The sequence below is a fragment of the Ascaphus truei genome, chromosome 5, assembly GCF_040206685.1.
Source record: "Ascaphus truei isolate aAscTru1 chromosome 5, aAscTru1.hap1, whole genome shotgun sequence".
NCBI classification, from domain to species: Eukaryota; Metazoa; Chordata; class Amphibia; order Anura; family Ascaphidae; genus Ascaphus; species Ascaphus truei.
The window spans coordinates 279,272,750-279,287,290 of NC_134487.1; the positions used below are offsets into that span (position 1 = coordinate 279,272,750).

Here is a 14,541-nt window from a genome sequence, read left to right on the forward strand (position 1 = left end):
ACACTAAAAAAGACTGGTTGAGAATTGCCTAAAAGATGTGGCAAAGGATCCAATTGAACCGTTGTTGGGTTTCATCTCCTGCATGTAGGACACGATAACCCAGGGTATTGAGGCAGGCTCTTGTAAATTTGGAAAGACCGCAAAACGCCTCTTCTGAGAATTCCGAGGATGAGCTATTTAGCAGGATGGAGCTGGAGATGCAATCATCAGATAATGATTTTTCGGCCGATGAATCGCCCACCTTTTGATCTCTAACTCGACCCGCTTCTCAAAACCGTAAGGGATTTTACAGAACGAGGACGGGCCTTCCCCTTCGAAGCCTAGGGATCGCCTATTCAGTAGCCTGCATAGGAAGCCAAGAATCTTCTTGGTTCATGACGTGCTGAAAGATATGATTAAAGCGGTCGCAACCAGACAAAAAAAGTATCCTTTACTAGGACATTTTCAAGAATGTATCCATTTGAGGAGAAATAAGTGGAAGCTAGGGATATTCCCCCAAAAGTGGACGCAGCAATGTCAATGTTTTGCTATATTACTAACCCTGCCTGTAGACGATGCAATGGACAGGTGGATGGAGAACGCACAACCCCAGCAAGCTCTAACCCCAAAACTCACCACGTATGTGTGTGTGTGTGTGTGTGTGTGTGTGTGTGCACACTTACACATATGTATATGTCAAAAGGAGTGATACTGAGCGTGACCAAATGTATACAACAAAAGACAGAAAAGCCCAATGCTACATCCAATTTGACAAAATATTTAGTAATTAGTATATAGTTAAATACTTCAATAATAATATTCTCATAAACGTTATAAGCCTGCAAGCCAACGTCGAGGCATAACCAAATTTTGCAGGTCCTAACAGTAACCTATTGAAACGTCTGTGTGTCTGTGGTGGGTTTTGGGGTTGGAGCTTGCTGGGGTTGTGCATTTGTTAATTTAATTTTCAACTGGAATCAGTTGTTTGGAGGTTAGTGGCTGATCCTCCCTGGGTTTAAGCTCACCCCTCCCCACTTTGTAAAGTAAGGAAGATTCTTTCATTATGCGTTATGGATGGACTACCTGCAGTCATTCTCCCTCCACAGAGGTGAAAGAGAAGTTTCAACAGGTTAGTGTTAGGACCTGCAAAATTTGGTTATCCGTTGACGTTGGCTTGCAGGCTTATAACGCTTTGGCCAAAGGGTTAAACCAAATGACCCTTATTTATGAGATTATTATTATTATTATTATTATTATTGACGTATTTAACTATATACTAATTACTATATATTTTGTTAAATTGGATGTAGCATTGGGCTTTTCTGTCTTTTTTTGTTGTATACATTTGGCCATGCTCAGTAGCACTCCTTTCTCAAAGAAAGACGGTTCAAGATGGAGTCTCTGAAGACCATTATTGCAGCAGTGATCCAGGGAGAAGGACTTGCCGGGACATCTGAAAGAAGCCTACTTCCACATGCCTATATGTTACACAGAAAGGAAACAAGATTTGCGATAGTGGTAACACACTATCAATTCAAGGTGCTTCCCTTTGGCCTCTCGAACTCGCGAAGAACATTCACAAATCTATTAACACTCATCGCCGAATTAAGGTAAGAGGGAATACAAATATTCCAGTTCTTCGACAATATTTTAATAAAATCACGGCACCGTCCAGTTGCTCAGTGCGTATCATCTCATCACAGCTGGCTAGTCAACACTGAGGAAAGTTAACTAAATCCAACCTAAGATTCTTGGGAATGCAGTTCAACATGCAACTGGGCATGGTTTTTCTCCCCTCTGACAAAAGTGAAAGTTTTGAAGGAGGTGATCAGAGCAGCCAGAGCCAGCAAGGCTTGACAATGAATGAGGCTGATAGAGTGGCTATCTGCAACCAGAGAGGTGGTAAAATGGGCCAGATGGCGTATAGGAACGCTCCAACCCAACAGAACTTCTTAAACCAATGGCACAGTTGGGCAACATGCCTAGATCAATTGATCTCCTGACTGCAAGACATAAGGGAATCCCTAAAATGGTGAGAATGCGAAAGAATCCTAAAAACAAGTTGTCCGCTACAGGATCAAGTCTGGCTCGTGCTTACAACAGACGCAAATGACACAGGCAGGGGTGCCCAACTTGTGACTTCCGATAGCCCAAGCGAAATGGCCTGTCGGAAGTTAGAAAAAGTTCACAAACCATTTTAGAATTAAGAACGGCAATGGAGGTGATCAGGCACTTCTCACGACTGTTACAATGCTGCAGCGTGAAGGTCAGGTCCGACAACCGTATGAAGGTGACCTATAAAAGGAGGGACAAGTTCTGTACTCCTGCAGGAATTCCTGATTTTCTCACCTGGGCAGAGCGTCATTTAACATACCTTTTTGTATCGCAGGTAAAAAGAATCTACGGGCTGATTCTCAGCAGGAGGACCCTAGACCCTGGAGTCTCCTATTTAACAATCATGACATTCAACCAACTAGTTTCGAAATGGGGAGACCAAAGATAGACCTCATGGCAACAGCAGGCAATCGAAAACTAAGTTTCTGCTCAGGAATGTTTCACCCAGAGGCTACCAAGGTAGACGCCCTTTCCTGCTCATCGCAATTCCGACTTGTATACGTATTCCCACCAATTTCACTGATACAAGGGTTCTCCTGAAAATCAGACTGGGCAATGCAGAGGTGGCTGCAATACTCCCGAAATTGGCCACACAGAGCCTGGTTCCAACAAATAATCCAGCTCTTGGCAGATGAACCGTGGCAACTGCCAGTGTTTCCAGGCCTGCTATCCCAGGGTTCGGTGCAGCACCCCAATCAAGGGGCCTGGACTTTGACGGCATGGAGGTTGAGCGGGAACTACTCCGATCCATGGACTGTTGCACAAGGTGGTACAAATCTTGCTGGCGACAAGGAAAAAAAAAACTTGTACAGTGTATCAGTGATTAAATCTGTGGTGTCAGCGCCACAATATAAGCTTCTTGAAACCGGCTACACTCACAATTCTGGAGTTCCTGCAAGAGGGTCTGGAGTTGGGACTCTGCACTAGCTCACTGGAGGTACAGGTGTCATCACTATCAGCACTGCTAGGAAAGCACTTAGCTGCCATAGATTTCATACATCGATTCTTCCAAACTCTGAAGAAAATCAGACCACAATATAATCAAGTTCCTGCTTGGGATTTACAGTTAGTATTATGGGCTCTAACAGATGCCCCTTTGGGCCACTTTCCTCAAGCTTCAGATACAGGTCTAACATTAAAGACAGTCCTGTTGATAGCAGTGATGTTGGTGCGCAGGGTCGGTGAGTTACAGGCCTTGTCGCTAAAGGGACCTTTCCTTATCTTCCTTCAAGACATCGTTGTCTTGAGGCCAGCTCAACTCTACTTACCCAAGGTGGTTTAAAAATTCCATCGCAACAGGAGGTAATGTAACCCTCATCTTACCCCAAACCAGCAAACGGCAAAGTATTCTACACACGTTAAATGTGGTATGGTGCTTAAAACACAACTTTTTCAGAACGGAAGGATTTAGGGAGTCCCGACAGGCTGTTCATCCTTCCAAATAGACCAAGGTAGGGGCAAATGGCCTCAGTCTATGTAACGCTTGCGCTCACCAAGAACAAGGCGGGAGCCCGGTACTGAGGTGGGAAAGTATGAAACTGCGCACCCACAGCAGCGGGGGCACACCTGAAGAGTGGGTGTAATGTACATGCTCACCATAAACCTGGACCGGACCGCGGGGCTGAGGTGGGGATGTGGAAACACAGACCTTAGACCACGAAGCCGGATCCGGGTTGCGAAATCTGTAGTCGTGCATAGCTGGGTCAGGATTGGAGAAGGCAGGGTTAACGTTATCCAAGCAGGGGTCAAGACAGGCGGCACAGGAGCGGTGGTCGAGGATACGAGCCGAGGTCGTCATCAGGGAGTACAACGAAGCTGCTACAGCGAAGACAGCAGGACTTCAGGGATGAGGGAACAGGAACTGGGAATCCAGTGCTACAGCACAGAACAGCAACCCCATTGCCGGGTACAGCCGAGAGTGGTGGAGACCACTGGAAGGTCACGGGAACAGGAACTGCAGACAGAAAGGCCACAGGAACCAAGGGTGCAGACACGCCACAGGAAACACTGGGGAAGCCAGCGTAACCTCTTCAGCACGGCGAAGGCGAAGTCTGCCAGGAACAAGGGAAGCAGCACCGGGGCTACTATGCAAGGAGCCCTTTGAAGCAGGGGACTAGGAGCAGGAGAGAAGGCACAAGGAAGCCTTGCAGGCCAAACAGAGAGTCTGTGACAAGCACAGTTACTTGCAACTGGGAATGCAAAGTCTATGTCCAGCAACTTCCTGAGGGCGGGGCAGTATCTTAATAGCACAGGAGGCCAATCAGGCCAGAGCTGCACAGGAGGCAGCAAGGCTGCAGTGATTGCAGGAGCAGGGGGTGCTGATTGCAAAAACAAGGGGGAGTAGTCTAGTAGCTGCATAATTCTGTAAGGAAAAGGTTTCAACCAAACCCAGGAGCGGATTCCTTACAGTGGGTTGTCAGCGTAGCTGGGTCTGGATTGGAGAGATCGGGTTAGTTCAGATACTTGCCGGAGTCCAGGGGTGGAGCCAATGGGATGGTCCGAGTCCGTTGTGCCGCGGTCGGGGGTTGGAGCCAGGAGATTGGTAGAGTGTCCGTAAGCCGTGATCAGGGATGGAGAGGTGCGGTTAGTCGGAGGCAAGCCGTGGTCGTTATCCAGAGCGGGTCCAATAGTCAAGCCGGGGTCTTTATCCAGAGGGGGTGCTATAATCAAGCGGGTCGGTACACAAGAAAGCAACAGAGAGACAGCCACAGGGCCAGGCACAGCAAACGCAGGAACACAAGGCTACACAGGTTTATGCTCAGCAAGGTGAAAGTCTTTTATGTAAACAGGAATCAATGAGGCTGGGGGCGGAGCGGAGGATCAGCCTCTACGGAGGCAGGGATAGGCTGCAGGAGACACGTGGGCATTTAGGAACTTGCCACGCAGCTGGGGAGCGGTGCACGACGTCAAGTGCCGCGTGTGACAGACATGTGACCGGGAGGCGAAGCCAAGTTCCGTGGCACGGAGTGAAGAGCTGCGGGTGCGCGCGCTCTGTAAACAGAGCGGGGGAGCGCTCTGCACCAGGCAAGGAGGGAACACGCCGCAGAGGACGTATTCCCCGATTCCTTACAGTCTACTATTGGTCACTAAATCGTAATGACTATCAAGAAGGCCTTTGCTTTCCAGAGAATTCTAGCCCATAGCTGGTAAAGACCCATTTTACAAGAGACATGGCTATGTCTGGGCAGCAAAGGTGCAGGCTTCCCACGCAGAATTATTCAGGGTGTCAAGATAGACTTCACTTGGTACGTTTTTATTAAGTACTATTCTGTGGATGTGGATGCCTCCGCAGATGCATGCTTTGACAGGAAAGTCCTGCAGTCCATTGTCACCAGTTAAATAACATATTATATTTACGTGACAAGGAGTGTGGTGTTTTATTCTAGGACCTCCCCTTTTCTACATGTAAAGTCCCATTGGTGACCACTGCCATGGGGACAACAAGGAAAATAGAAAATTGATACCCAACTTACCGTAATTTGGATGGATGAGTCCATCATCCATGGCAGTGCTCATCAATTCCCTCCCAAAAGTTATGTCTAAGATATTAATGTTTCTAGTTGTATATTTCAGCTCTCGTACTAGACTACTTGGGGAGGAAAGAAGGGGCTATTTATGGTCTTCCCACAGGTAGGACAGAAATCTATCTCGGCTAGGGGGTGGAACTTAACCCATTGGTGAGCACTGCCATGGGTGGACACTCCAGGAAAAGATAACTATGGGAAGTTGGGTATCAATTTTCTATTTTCACGAACCTTTTAAGTTCCAGGTGTGATGAATGTGTGTAAATTCCGCCAGCAGGTAGGAAACGCAAAACCAGGCTCTCCCATACCTTCAGAGCAGAGATTGCTAACTTTTTTCTTTTAACCCCTTCTGTTCCCTAATGACGTACCGTGTACATGAAGAAAAGTGCCACCCTAAGGGCCCGTATGACGCGCTCCGTACGTCATTGGTCTTTGCTAATTTTTTACGGGCTGTATGTAATCGGGGCGCAGATCGCATACCACACTGAAGGGGGAGTGGGGGTTTAGGGCTGCCCACTCCCCTTCACATCCGGCCCAACGGCCAGAACTGAGAACGCATCACGTGATCGCTCTGAAGAGCGGTTATGCTTAAGTGCCGGAGGGTCCGTGGCAACTTGTTAGCCCTGACCCAGCAGCCATTGTGTGGTGGGGCATGATATTTAAGCTGGTGCCAATTATCACGGGAACCACAGGGGTCCCGGGAGGTAGGGACACAACGGAGCAGCTCCTGGATACCCCACCTCCCTGGACTAGGTAAGAAAATAAGCTATAATCGTTTAATGCAGTGACTCCAACATGGGATTCGGAGGTGTCTCCAATGGTTTTGCCTCCCAAAATATGTAGTGGTGGAGCCCAGGCAGTGTAGTGGTTTCATAGCCCGTGTAGGGACTGCGCACTCGGTCTCCAAACTGCACCTTAACGTGCGTGGTATAGCCGTCAATGGGAGCCTCCAAAGTTGCAACTCACAATGCTTTACATCCACAGCCGCAAGGCATTGTGGGGCGTGACTTTGGAATCTCCCTCAGTGATTGGCCGCTGTTCCACCCATGCTGACTGCACACACGGAGGTGCAGTTTGGGGCCTTATTGAGCATGTGTGTAACCGCATGAGTTCAGGACACTGCTGTCCGGGATCGGTCACGCAGGTTAGCAATAGTCGGAGTAGGCAATAAGATTTATTAATTAGGGTGTGCAGGAAAATGTTTTCTTGCAGGGGGTGCACAATGTAGAAAAGGTTGGGAAACGCTGTAGTGGAAGAGAAGAGGATGGGATAGTAAGGTTGATTAAAGGACGAGGAGATATTACTGTGATATCCCATTTTGTTGGATACCTTTTGGTTAATTGCATTAGGATGGATGATGGTATAGTACAATTCTTTACAATGCTGTATGTGTCTGCATCAATGAACTTAATCACCTGTTGCATGGATGAAATACATTAAATGTTATTAGGACAGTCTGTTTTTGATTATAAAACTAATTTCATTGCAGTAATTAAATAGTCAGACGACGACAAAAGGTTTTAGTACATAAATACCTTCTTAAAATGGTATATTGCAGCTCAACTTCTCATTCCAGGTATTATCTATGTATTCTTTATTTCTTGTCTATATTTGAATCTCAATAAATATTAAGTGGTATATTTGGTTAGTGGATAGAGATGTTCGAAATGGTTCAAATGCATTCGCAAAACTTAAGGGTTTTGTTCCCCAAATTCAATTCCCTGCAAAACGTTTCGCCAAGTCTCAAAGGGATAACGGTGTGATTAGAGAAATCTCGCCAGTGAGTGCATCATGCTGGGGGTCCTTCTATAGTTTCAGCATTAAGCGCCTCTAGTGACTTGAGAGCGTTTCGCTAAATTGCAATGTACATTGATGTTTGGTGAATCGCTAGCGAAGTCTCTCAAAAATAGACGCAAAAAAGTCCAGTTTTGCATGCTTCTCTACCTCAAGCAAATGCTGCACATTTATTGTGGTAAATATTACCACAGTGTCTATTTAGCTCCATCTTTTGAACGTAATAGTAAATGGTGTATTAATGGGAGATGTCATTCAGCAGATAATGGCTGAATATCTTGCTGTATTTGGTAATTGCATTTAATGGTTATAATTATCTTGTGTCAACACTCCCCTTCCTTCTGTTGCTGCTTCATTCATGTTGGTATGTTGTGATCGCTCCAATTCTTTTAATATAAGAAAGCATAGATGGAAAGATAAATATGAAAGTGGTTTCAGTGTCATGATCAGCATTAATGATTCTCCCCCCACCCCCTTACAGAATGCCTATCATGCTACGGAGTTCCAATTGTGTTCTTCAGGGAAAGACTCCTGCTGAGTTTGCTAAGCTGAATGAATGTCCTTTGGATCCAGGTGAGCTTTAACTCCTTGAGGGCAGCCCCATGATGTAGTGGCCAAGTCATGGTCTTTACGCTCGTTTGCTAGAGGAGATCACACTGTGGGCTCCTGTGGGGCGCTGAACATGATCTGACCGGGCCAGGAATTGAGGAGAAGACTCTTCCGTTCCCGTGATCAGTGATGTCGGCTCTTCCCATAATCGCAATGTTCCGGAGTGGCTGTGGCACTCTGGTGCCGTGGCCTCTTCCGACACTCAAGGGATCAACCATTTCAACAAGTTTGTGAAGGACATAAGATGGGGGAAAAAACAATCATTTTGTTTTTTTTATTGATTTTGTTTTAAGTTTATTGATACTTCTTGGGTTAACCGTGTTACCACGTCACATGTAACATGTAGGCCGAAGTAACCTTGAGACTGTGATTACAGCATGAACTCTGGACTTCCCTTCTGGTTTCCTGTTGACCAAAAGGGGCAATCCCTCCAAGAACCAAAGTGACCATTTAGGGGTCTCATCTAGCTAATTTTGATTGCTTTTTAAAGTGAAGTTTGGGATGGGGTTTCCTTTCCTCTGGCTGATCCCTTTTGTGTGATGTCAGTGTGCGTTCATCAAGTGCTTGTTGAGCCAGAGTCCCCCCCCCCCCCTCGCCACCTCCCCATACCTTTTTATTGATTCTCCGATCAGGACAGGGTGGGATACTGGTAAAGCGAACACTTGGTTGATACATTTACCCAGCACTCAAATTAGAAAAATAAAGAAAATGACATATATGTTATAAAGAAATGTTACTGTGATATTGCCACAATATGTGAGGATAATCGCTTAGGTCAGCAATATACGTTCAACTGTGAGTAACAGCAAATGGAGTGGGAGAACACAGGGTGGGGGAAGGAAAGGAATAAGGAAAAGATAAGGGATCAAGACAAATAAGGGGGGCAACGTTTTGGGGCGGGATGCCCCTTCTGGCCCGTTAACTTCTCTTAAGTCCTATATGGACGGTAACTCCCAACACACTGAACAAATAAAAACAAAATACACAATATGGCAACCTATAAGATAATCTAATGATCCAAGAGTGGTCACTGGTAAATGTACGCCCAAACGAGGCTAGTGGCAATTACACCAACCAACTGTAGAGTATATCTCAAGGATAACCGGTAATTAGCAGAGATAATCTCAAGCAACAATGCTATATACGCCAGTAATGCAGGGGTTCATAATAAAACTGCTACAGGCAAAGCATGCCAATAATGTCATAGGATCAGAGTCAGATAGGCATAAGGTATAACCAGCACTGAGAGGCTCAAAGGGATTACGTGCACCCTGTAGGAGAAACGTTTCGGGAAGCAGCACTGGATACTGTGCAGGTCACCTCAACTTTCCCATTCAGAGGCCGCTAAGAAATTCACCTGACTGGTGGGATTGCACCTTTTAGGTTTTAAACTCGCACCTGGGAATCTCCACCTTGTTCTCTACCATTGCACTCCCTGTCCCTCTGTATTTACCAGTCCCTTCCTTTGCCATCCTCAACACCCATCTGAAAACTCCCATTATTTTTTTCTAAGGTCGCATTCTGGAAGATTCTTACAGATGCATTTTATTCCTTGCTCAATAAATTAGAATTATACTTTATAAATCAATGCACTTGCAGTCCTACTGTCTCTGTAAGGCCGAGATTATAGTGGGAGGCTGCAGGGCGCGCAACGGCGTGATGTCACTCGCGTGGTGTGCGCACGCGATACCTGCTCTGTAGATGCTGAAGACCTTGGTAGGCGCGGCCAGTGACGTTACGCGAGAGATTCGCCATTGTTGGCTGAACCGCTCCACATGACGCGGCCGTCGTGTCTCAAAACAAAATCTTTGTAGCCTCAAAATTTGGTCTCCTAGTCATTGGACCCATTCTTGTAATATACCAATAATCTAGGGACACAAACCCAAGACATATGTACGAGGTCATTGTTCCCTCCCTGGTGACGTTCCGGGGGATTTATCATGTTTTCTGCATGATAAATCGCTACGAAACTGCTCTACCTCATTTTAAAAAAAGTAGTCACAAGTGTCAACCTGCCTTTTTAGCTGTTTAACTATGTTAAGAGCAGCTATGTATATACTGTATATAAATATAATGCCCCCCAATGTACTCCGCTCTTTACAATAGACAGTACAGGGAGATAATATACAACATGACACATTAGCAATGACTGCACTGTTCTCTCATCGCTTTGTACAGGTGGTTACTTTATAGTGAAAGGCCAGGAGAAGGTCATTCTGATTCAAGAGCAACTGTCCAAAAACAGAATTATTGTGGAAGCCGACAGAAAGGGAGCAGTGGGAGCCTCTGTAACCAGGTATGTTCCCCTCTGGTTCCCTAGATATTTGTAGGGGGTGTTTTTTGTAGCGGTTTTCAGACCCAAAAATATGGCAGCCGAAATACATTCATGGATTGGCGAGGTAACGAAGGACGGGATAGGTATGAAGGACGGGATAGGTATAAGTGGCACACCACTGTTGATAAGGAGTGGAAAACTATTCCCTTTTTGTTGATCACCTTCTGCTGATCCCGGCGTCTCAAAGCTGGATCCATGAAATGGTAGTAACCAAGGATTTGAAGGAGCACACAAAAGACAGAAGTAGAGTGAAAAACTTCTAACTGAATTCAATTAATCAGAGAGGCTTGCGAGTTAACATGTGGAAAGCCGCCACGTTCTCTCCTGACAACGTCGCTGCTTTTCTGTTGGCCGCCCTGACCCTGCCACCATTTTGTGTCCGGCGGGCCCATATTCAGCACGGTGTCCAAGCGCAGGAGCAGCAGCTCCTTGGGGGACCAGGGAGCAGCTCCGTGGGTAAGATATAACAAAAACAAACCAGCTGCTTTAAGGAACGGTGTATGAACCCATTAGATTTGAGAAGGCCGTGGTGCAAAAACAATCATTTTAGTTTGTGTAGGCGTTGGCGTCGTTTAGTTTTGGGGGGAAAATGGGTATGTGGTTAAGGATGGGGGTTTTAGGGTATGGGGTAACTTTAGTATAGAGGGTTAAGATTAGAGGGTTTGTTGTAAGGTGGTTAGGAGCTTAAACTGAGTGGCACAACGGCCGGCGTAGGGATGACTGCGGCGAGGTGAGTGACGGCTGAACGGCCGCAACATTGTGTCTGAAACCGCGCGTGTCCGAGACCAAGCGCGTCCATACATCCAGAGCTTGACGTATTTTAAATCTAAATATACAGCGGAAATTGGTCTGTCAGTCAACCTGTGGCAGAACCAATACTTAAATAGACACTAATCCGATCACTGCTGTTTTTAAAGGATAGCTGTTCGGGGGAGGGAGGGGTTGCATAAAGGTTGACCTGATTTATATAACGTAGGTGGGGTTTTTTAACCAAAAATGGCGCTCATATACATTTATAACAACAGTGATATAATCAATAAAATATTGATAAAGTGATACTTAAACAAACATGGTGGTTGATTGCAGCTGTAACCTGGTGTAGGATTTCTTTCTCAATCCTCGTTTGAAGAAGTGGCAAGTGGATCATCAGGAAGCGCATACCATGTGGAAACACATAAAAAATGCTTATGGTGCAATATTGTGCAAACAATAATAAAATAAATTGTCTAGCCCAGAATGTGTACACAGAATACTCACAAACGTGAGGTAGGATACAGACACATAAAGGTATCTTTGCGAACTGGTGTCAGTCTGTAAAGTAGGTTGTTTCCAGAGGAGTGTGGTTCTCTGCTGACCTTAGGATAGGAAAACACTGGACATAGCATAGACTGTATGGCAATTTAATAAATGAAGTAGTTAAAATCCAATCTACTCACATGTTGCAAGATAAAAAACAGCATTTTAGATCACAATGATCTCTGCAAATATCGCTCAGAGCTGCCACCGGATAGAATCTCTCTCTCGGATCTTTCTCCTTCTCTGCTGTGCGTTTCACTGGTGCGTGTCAGCGACCGGAAGTGACGTCATCAGCATCCGAGGCTTCCGGTGGGTAGAGACAGCGTCACTCTACGCGTTTCACCTTCTTGGCGTCCTCAGGAGTGACGTTGTGAGCAGTGTAGCTAATCTTATATAAGATTTTATAAGTTCATTTTTATATTTCATGTATTAACCATTCGTTTCTATTTCCCCCCTAGGACATTCTATACTTTATATATTTTATTTGATGTGTTGTATTAAAGGTAGATCATGAGATCACTATAGATTAGGATTATTTTGATTCATTTGACTATATGTTTTTAAACTCTGTATATGTATGATACAGAGGATTATTAAACTGTACTTTTTTGCCTATGCACATGTGGCAATATAATACCTCTATTTTTAATGCCAATATAAGATAACAGTATACCATGCACTAAGTACTTTATAGTGTAGATTATCACTAGAACACCTCTGATTAATTGGTTTTGATGTATTTTGAAGACCAAATATGTATGTTATACAACTATACAACTGCTCAGATAGTTTACATATTCCTGTATTATGCATAAGTTAGATATAGCAAGGGTTTTTTGAGCGATCGCTATCTGCAGAAAACAGTGGTCCAACACATCAATGGACAGGCATTCAGCATTAAAATCTCACTGACTGCCCTGCATGATCGCGTGTTCAACCACTCAGGCTATACACCAGAGCAGTTATCTGAGCCATTGTAACCCGAAAGATAAATTGTCTACAAGCATTTCCCAGTTAACTAATCTAATGCTAATTAGAGGGTGTATATATACTAGCTACACTGCTCACAACGTCACTCCTGAGGACGCCAAGAAGGTGAAACGCGTAGAGTGACGCTGTCTCTACCCACCGGAAGCCTCGGATGCTGATGACGTCACTTCCGGTCGCTGACACTCACCAGTGAAACGCACAGCAGAGAAGGAGAAAGATCCGAGAGAGAGATTCTATCCGGTGGCAGCTCTGAGCGATATTTGCAGAGATCATTGTGATCTAAAATGCTGTTTTTTATCTTGCAACATGTGAGTAGATTGGATTTTAACTACTTCATTTATTAAATTGCCATACAGTCTACGCTATGTCCAGTGTTTTCCTATCCTAAGGTCAGCAGAGAACCACACTCCTCTGGAAACAACATACTTTACAGACTGACACCAGTTCGCAAAGATACCTTTATGTGTCTGTATCCTACCTCACGTTTGTGAGTATTCTGTGTACACATTCTGGGCTAGACAATTTATTTTATTATTGTTTGCACAATATTGCACCATAAGCATTTTTTATGTGTTTCCACATGGTATGCGCTTCCTGATGATCCACTTGCCACTGATTTATATAACAACTCTTCTTGCCACAAAGTAAGCTTTGCAGTTTCATTCCTACGGTGACAGCACAGACAAATCTAGTTGAATTTCTTTTTTTTATTAATGTGCAAAGCCTATTCACCCTGCAATTTGTAGGTAAATGCAGTTTGAGTGTGTTTAATAATGCATGCGTCAAGAAATTCAGACTGATTCTCTGGAAATCAAACAGGGCTTTGGGAGAGTTCTTTTCTGGATTCTGATGGTTATTGTTGGTGTAACAATGGGCTCTAGAAAACAGTTCTCTAAAAGCAGTAAGAATAATTAAAAACCAAAATGTAATAGCCCATGTTTTTTTTTTTTTGTTTTTTTTTTTTAATGCATCCTTGTTGGCTTCCCTCTCTGAGAAGGTTTTTTTTATGAACGTAATCTATACTTCCCATGACCTGTTAGTTATATTATTTGTTATTTATATGATTACCACGTGTATTACTACTGTGAAGCGCTATGAACATTAATGGCGCTATACAAATAAAGACATACAATACTTCATTTGTAGAATAAATGGCTGCTATGGATCGGATAGATGATAAAAGGAACAAAGGGCACAACGGATTTAGAATATTCAAACTCATTTATTGAGCCAACACAACGTTTCGACCGTACTGGTCTTAATCAAGTGACATAGTGGCACTATGTCACTTGATAAAGACCAGCACGGTCGAAACGTTGTGTTGGCTCAATAAATGAGTTTGGATATTATAAATTCGTAGTGCCCTATGTTCCTTTTATCATTTATTCAGGGCTGATCACAGGCTTTCTTACAAACATTGGAGCACCGGTAACTGTATCATTTTTTTTGTTTACAATTTAAGGTGTGCAGCATTTTTCCTATCTGCCTGGACTATTGCTATGGATCAGAACCAGCGGTTTTGGCTTCTTTGCCCTGTGCCAAGTCTTGTTACATCCTTTTGCTGTTCAGCAAGCTTTCTTACTTCTCGAAAAATTGATCTTAACCCACCTGGCCTTTTATTATGGGCACTAAATTGCCAATACTTTACCATATTTCCACTAATATAATGCTTTGATTTGCAGCTCTACCCATGAGAAGAAAAGCAGAACTAATTTGGTTATGAAGCAAGGAAGGTTTTATTTGAAGCACAATACGTTGTCGGAGGATATCCCTATTGCAATTATTTTTAAGGTCAGTGAGACCGGGTTTACTCTAATGTTAAAGGAAATGTAAAAAAAAAATTATCTACGGCAGGAATCTGCAGAACAGCCATTTGTTGGCTTCTCCAGGAAAATGACG

General features: G+C 44.4%; 1 protein-coding gene across 2 annotated transcripts in view; it reads left to right on the forward strand.

Annotated features, from left to right (window-relative positions):
- POLR3B (RNA polymerase III subunit B) overlaps positions 1 to 14,541 on the forward strand; it is a 103,353-nt gene that overhangs the window by 14,862 nt on the left and 73,950 nt on the right. For both annotated transcript variants that reach the window (XM_075602231.1, XM_075602229.1), the window contains exons 7-9: positions 7,894 to 7,985; positions 10,200 to 10,317; positions 14,325 to 14,433. In XM_075602231.1, the coding sequence (XP_075458346.1) occupies positions 7,894 to 7,985; positions 10,200 to 10,317; positions 14,325 to 14,433 (319 nt within the window). The remainder of the gene's footprint in view (positions 1 to 7,893; positions 7,986 to 10,199; positions 10,318 to 14,324; positions 14,434 to 14,541) is intronic.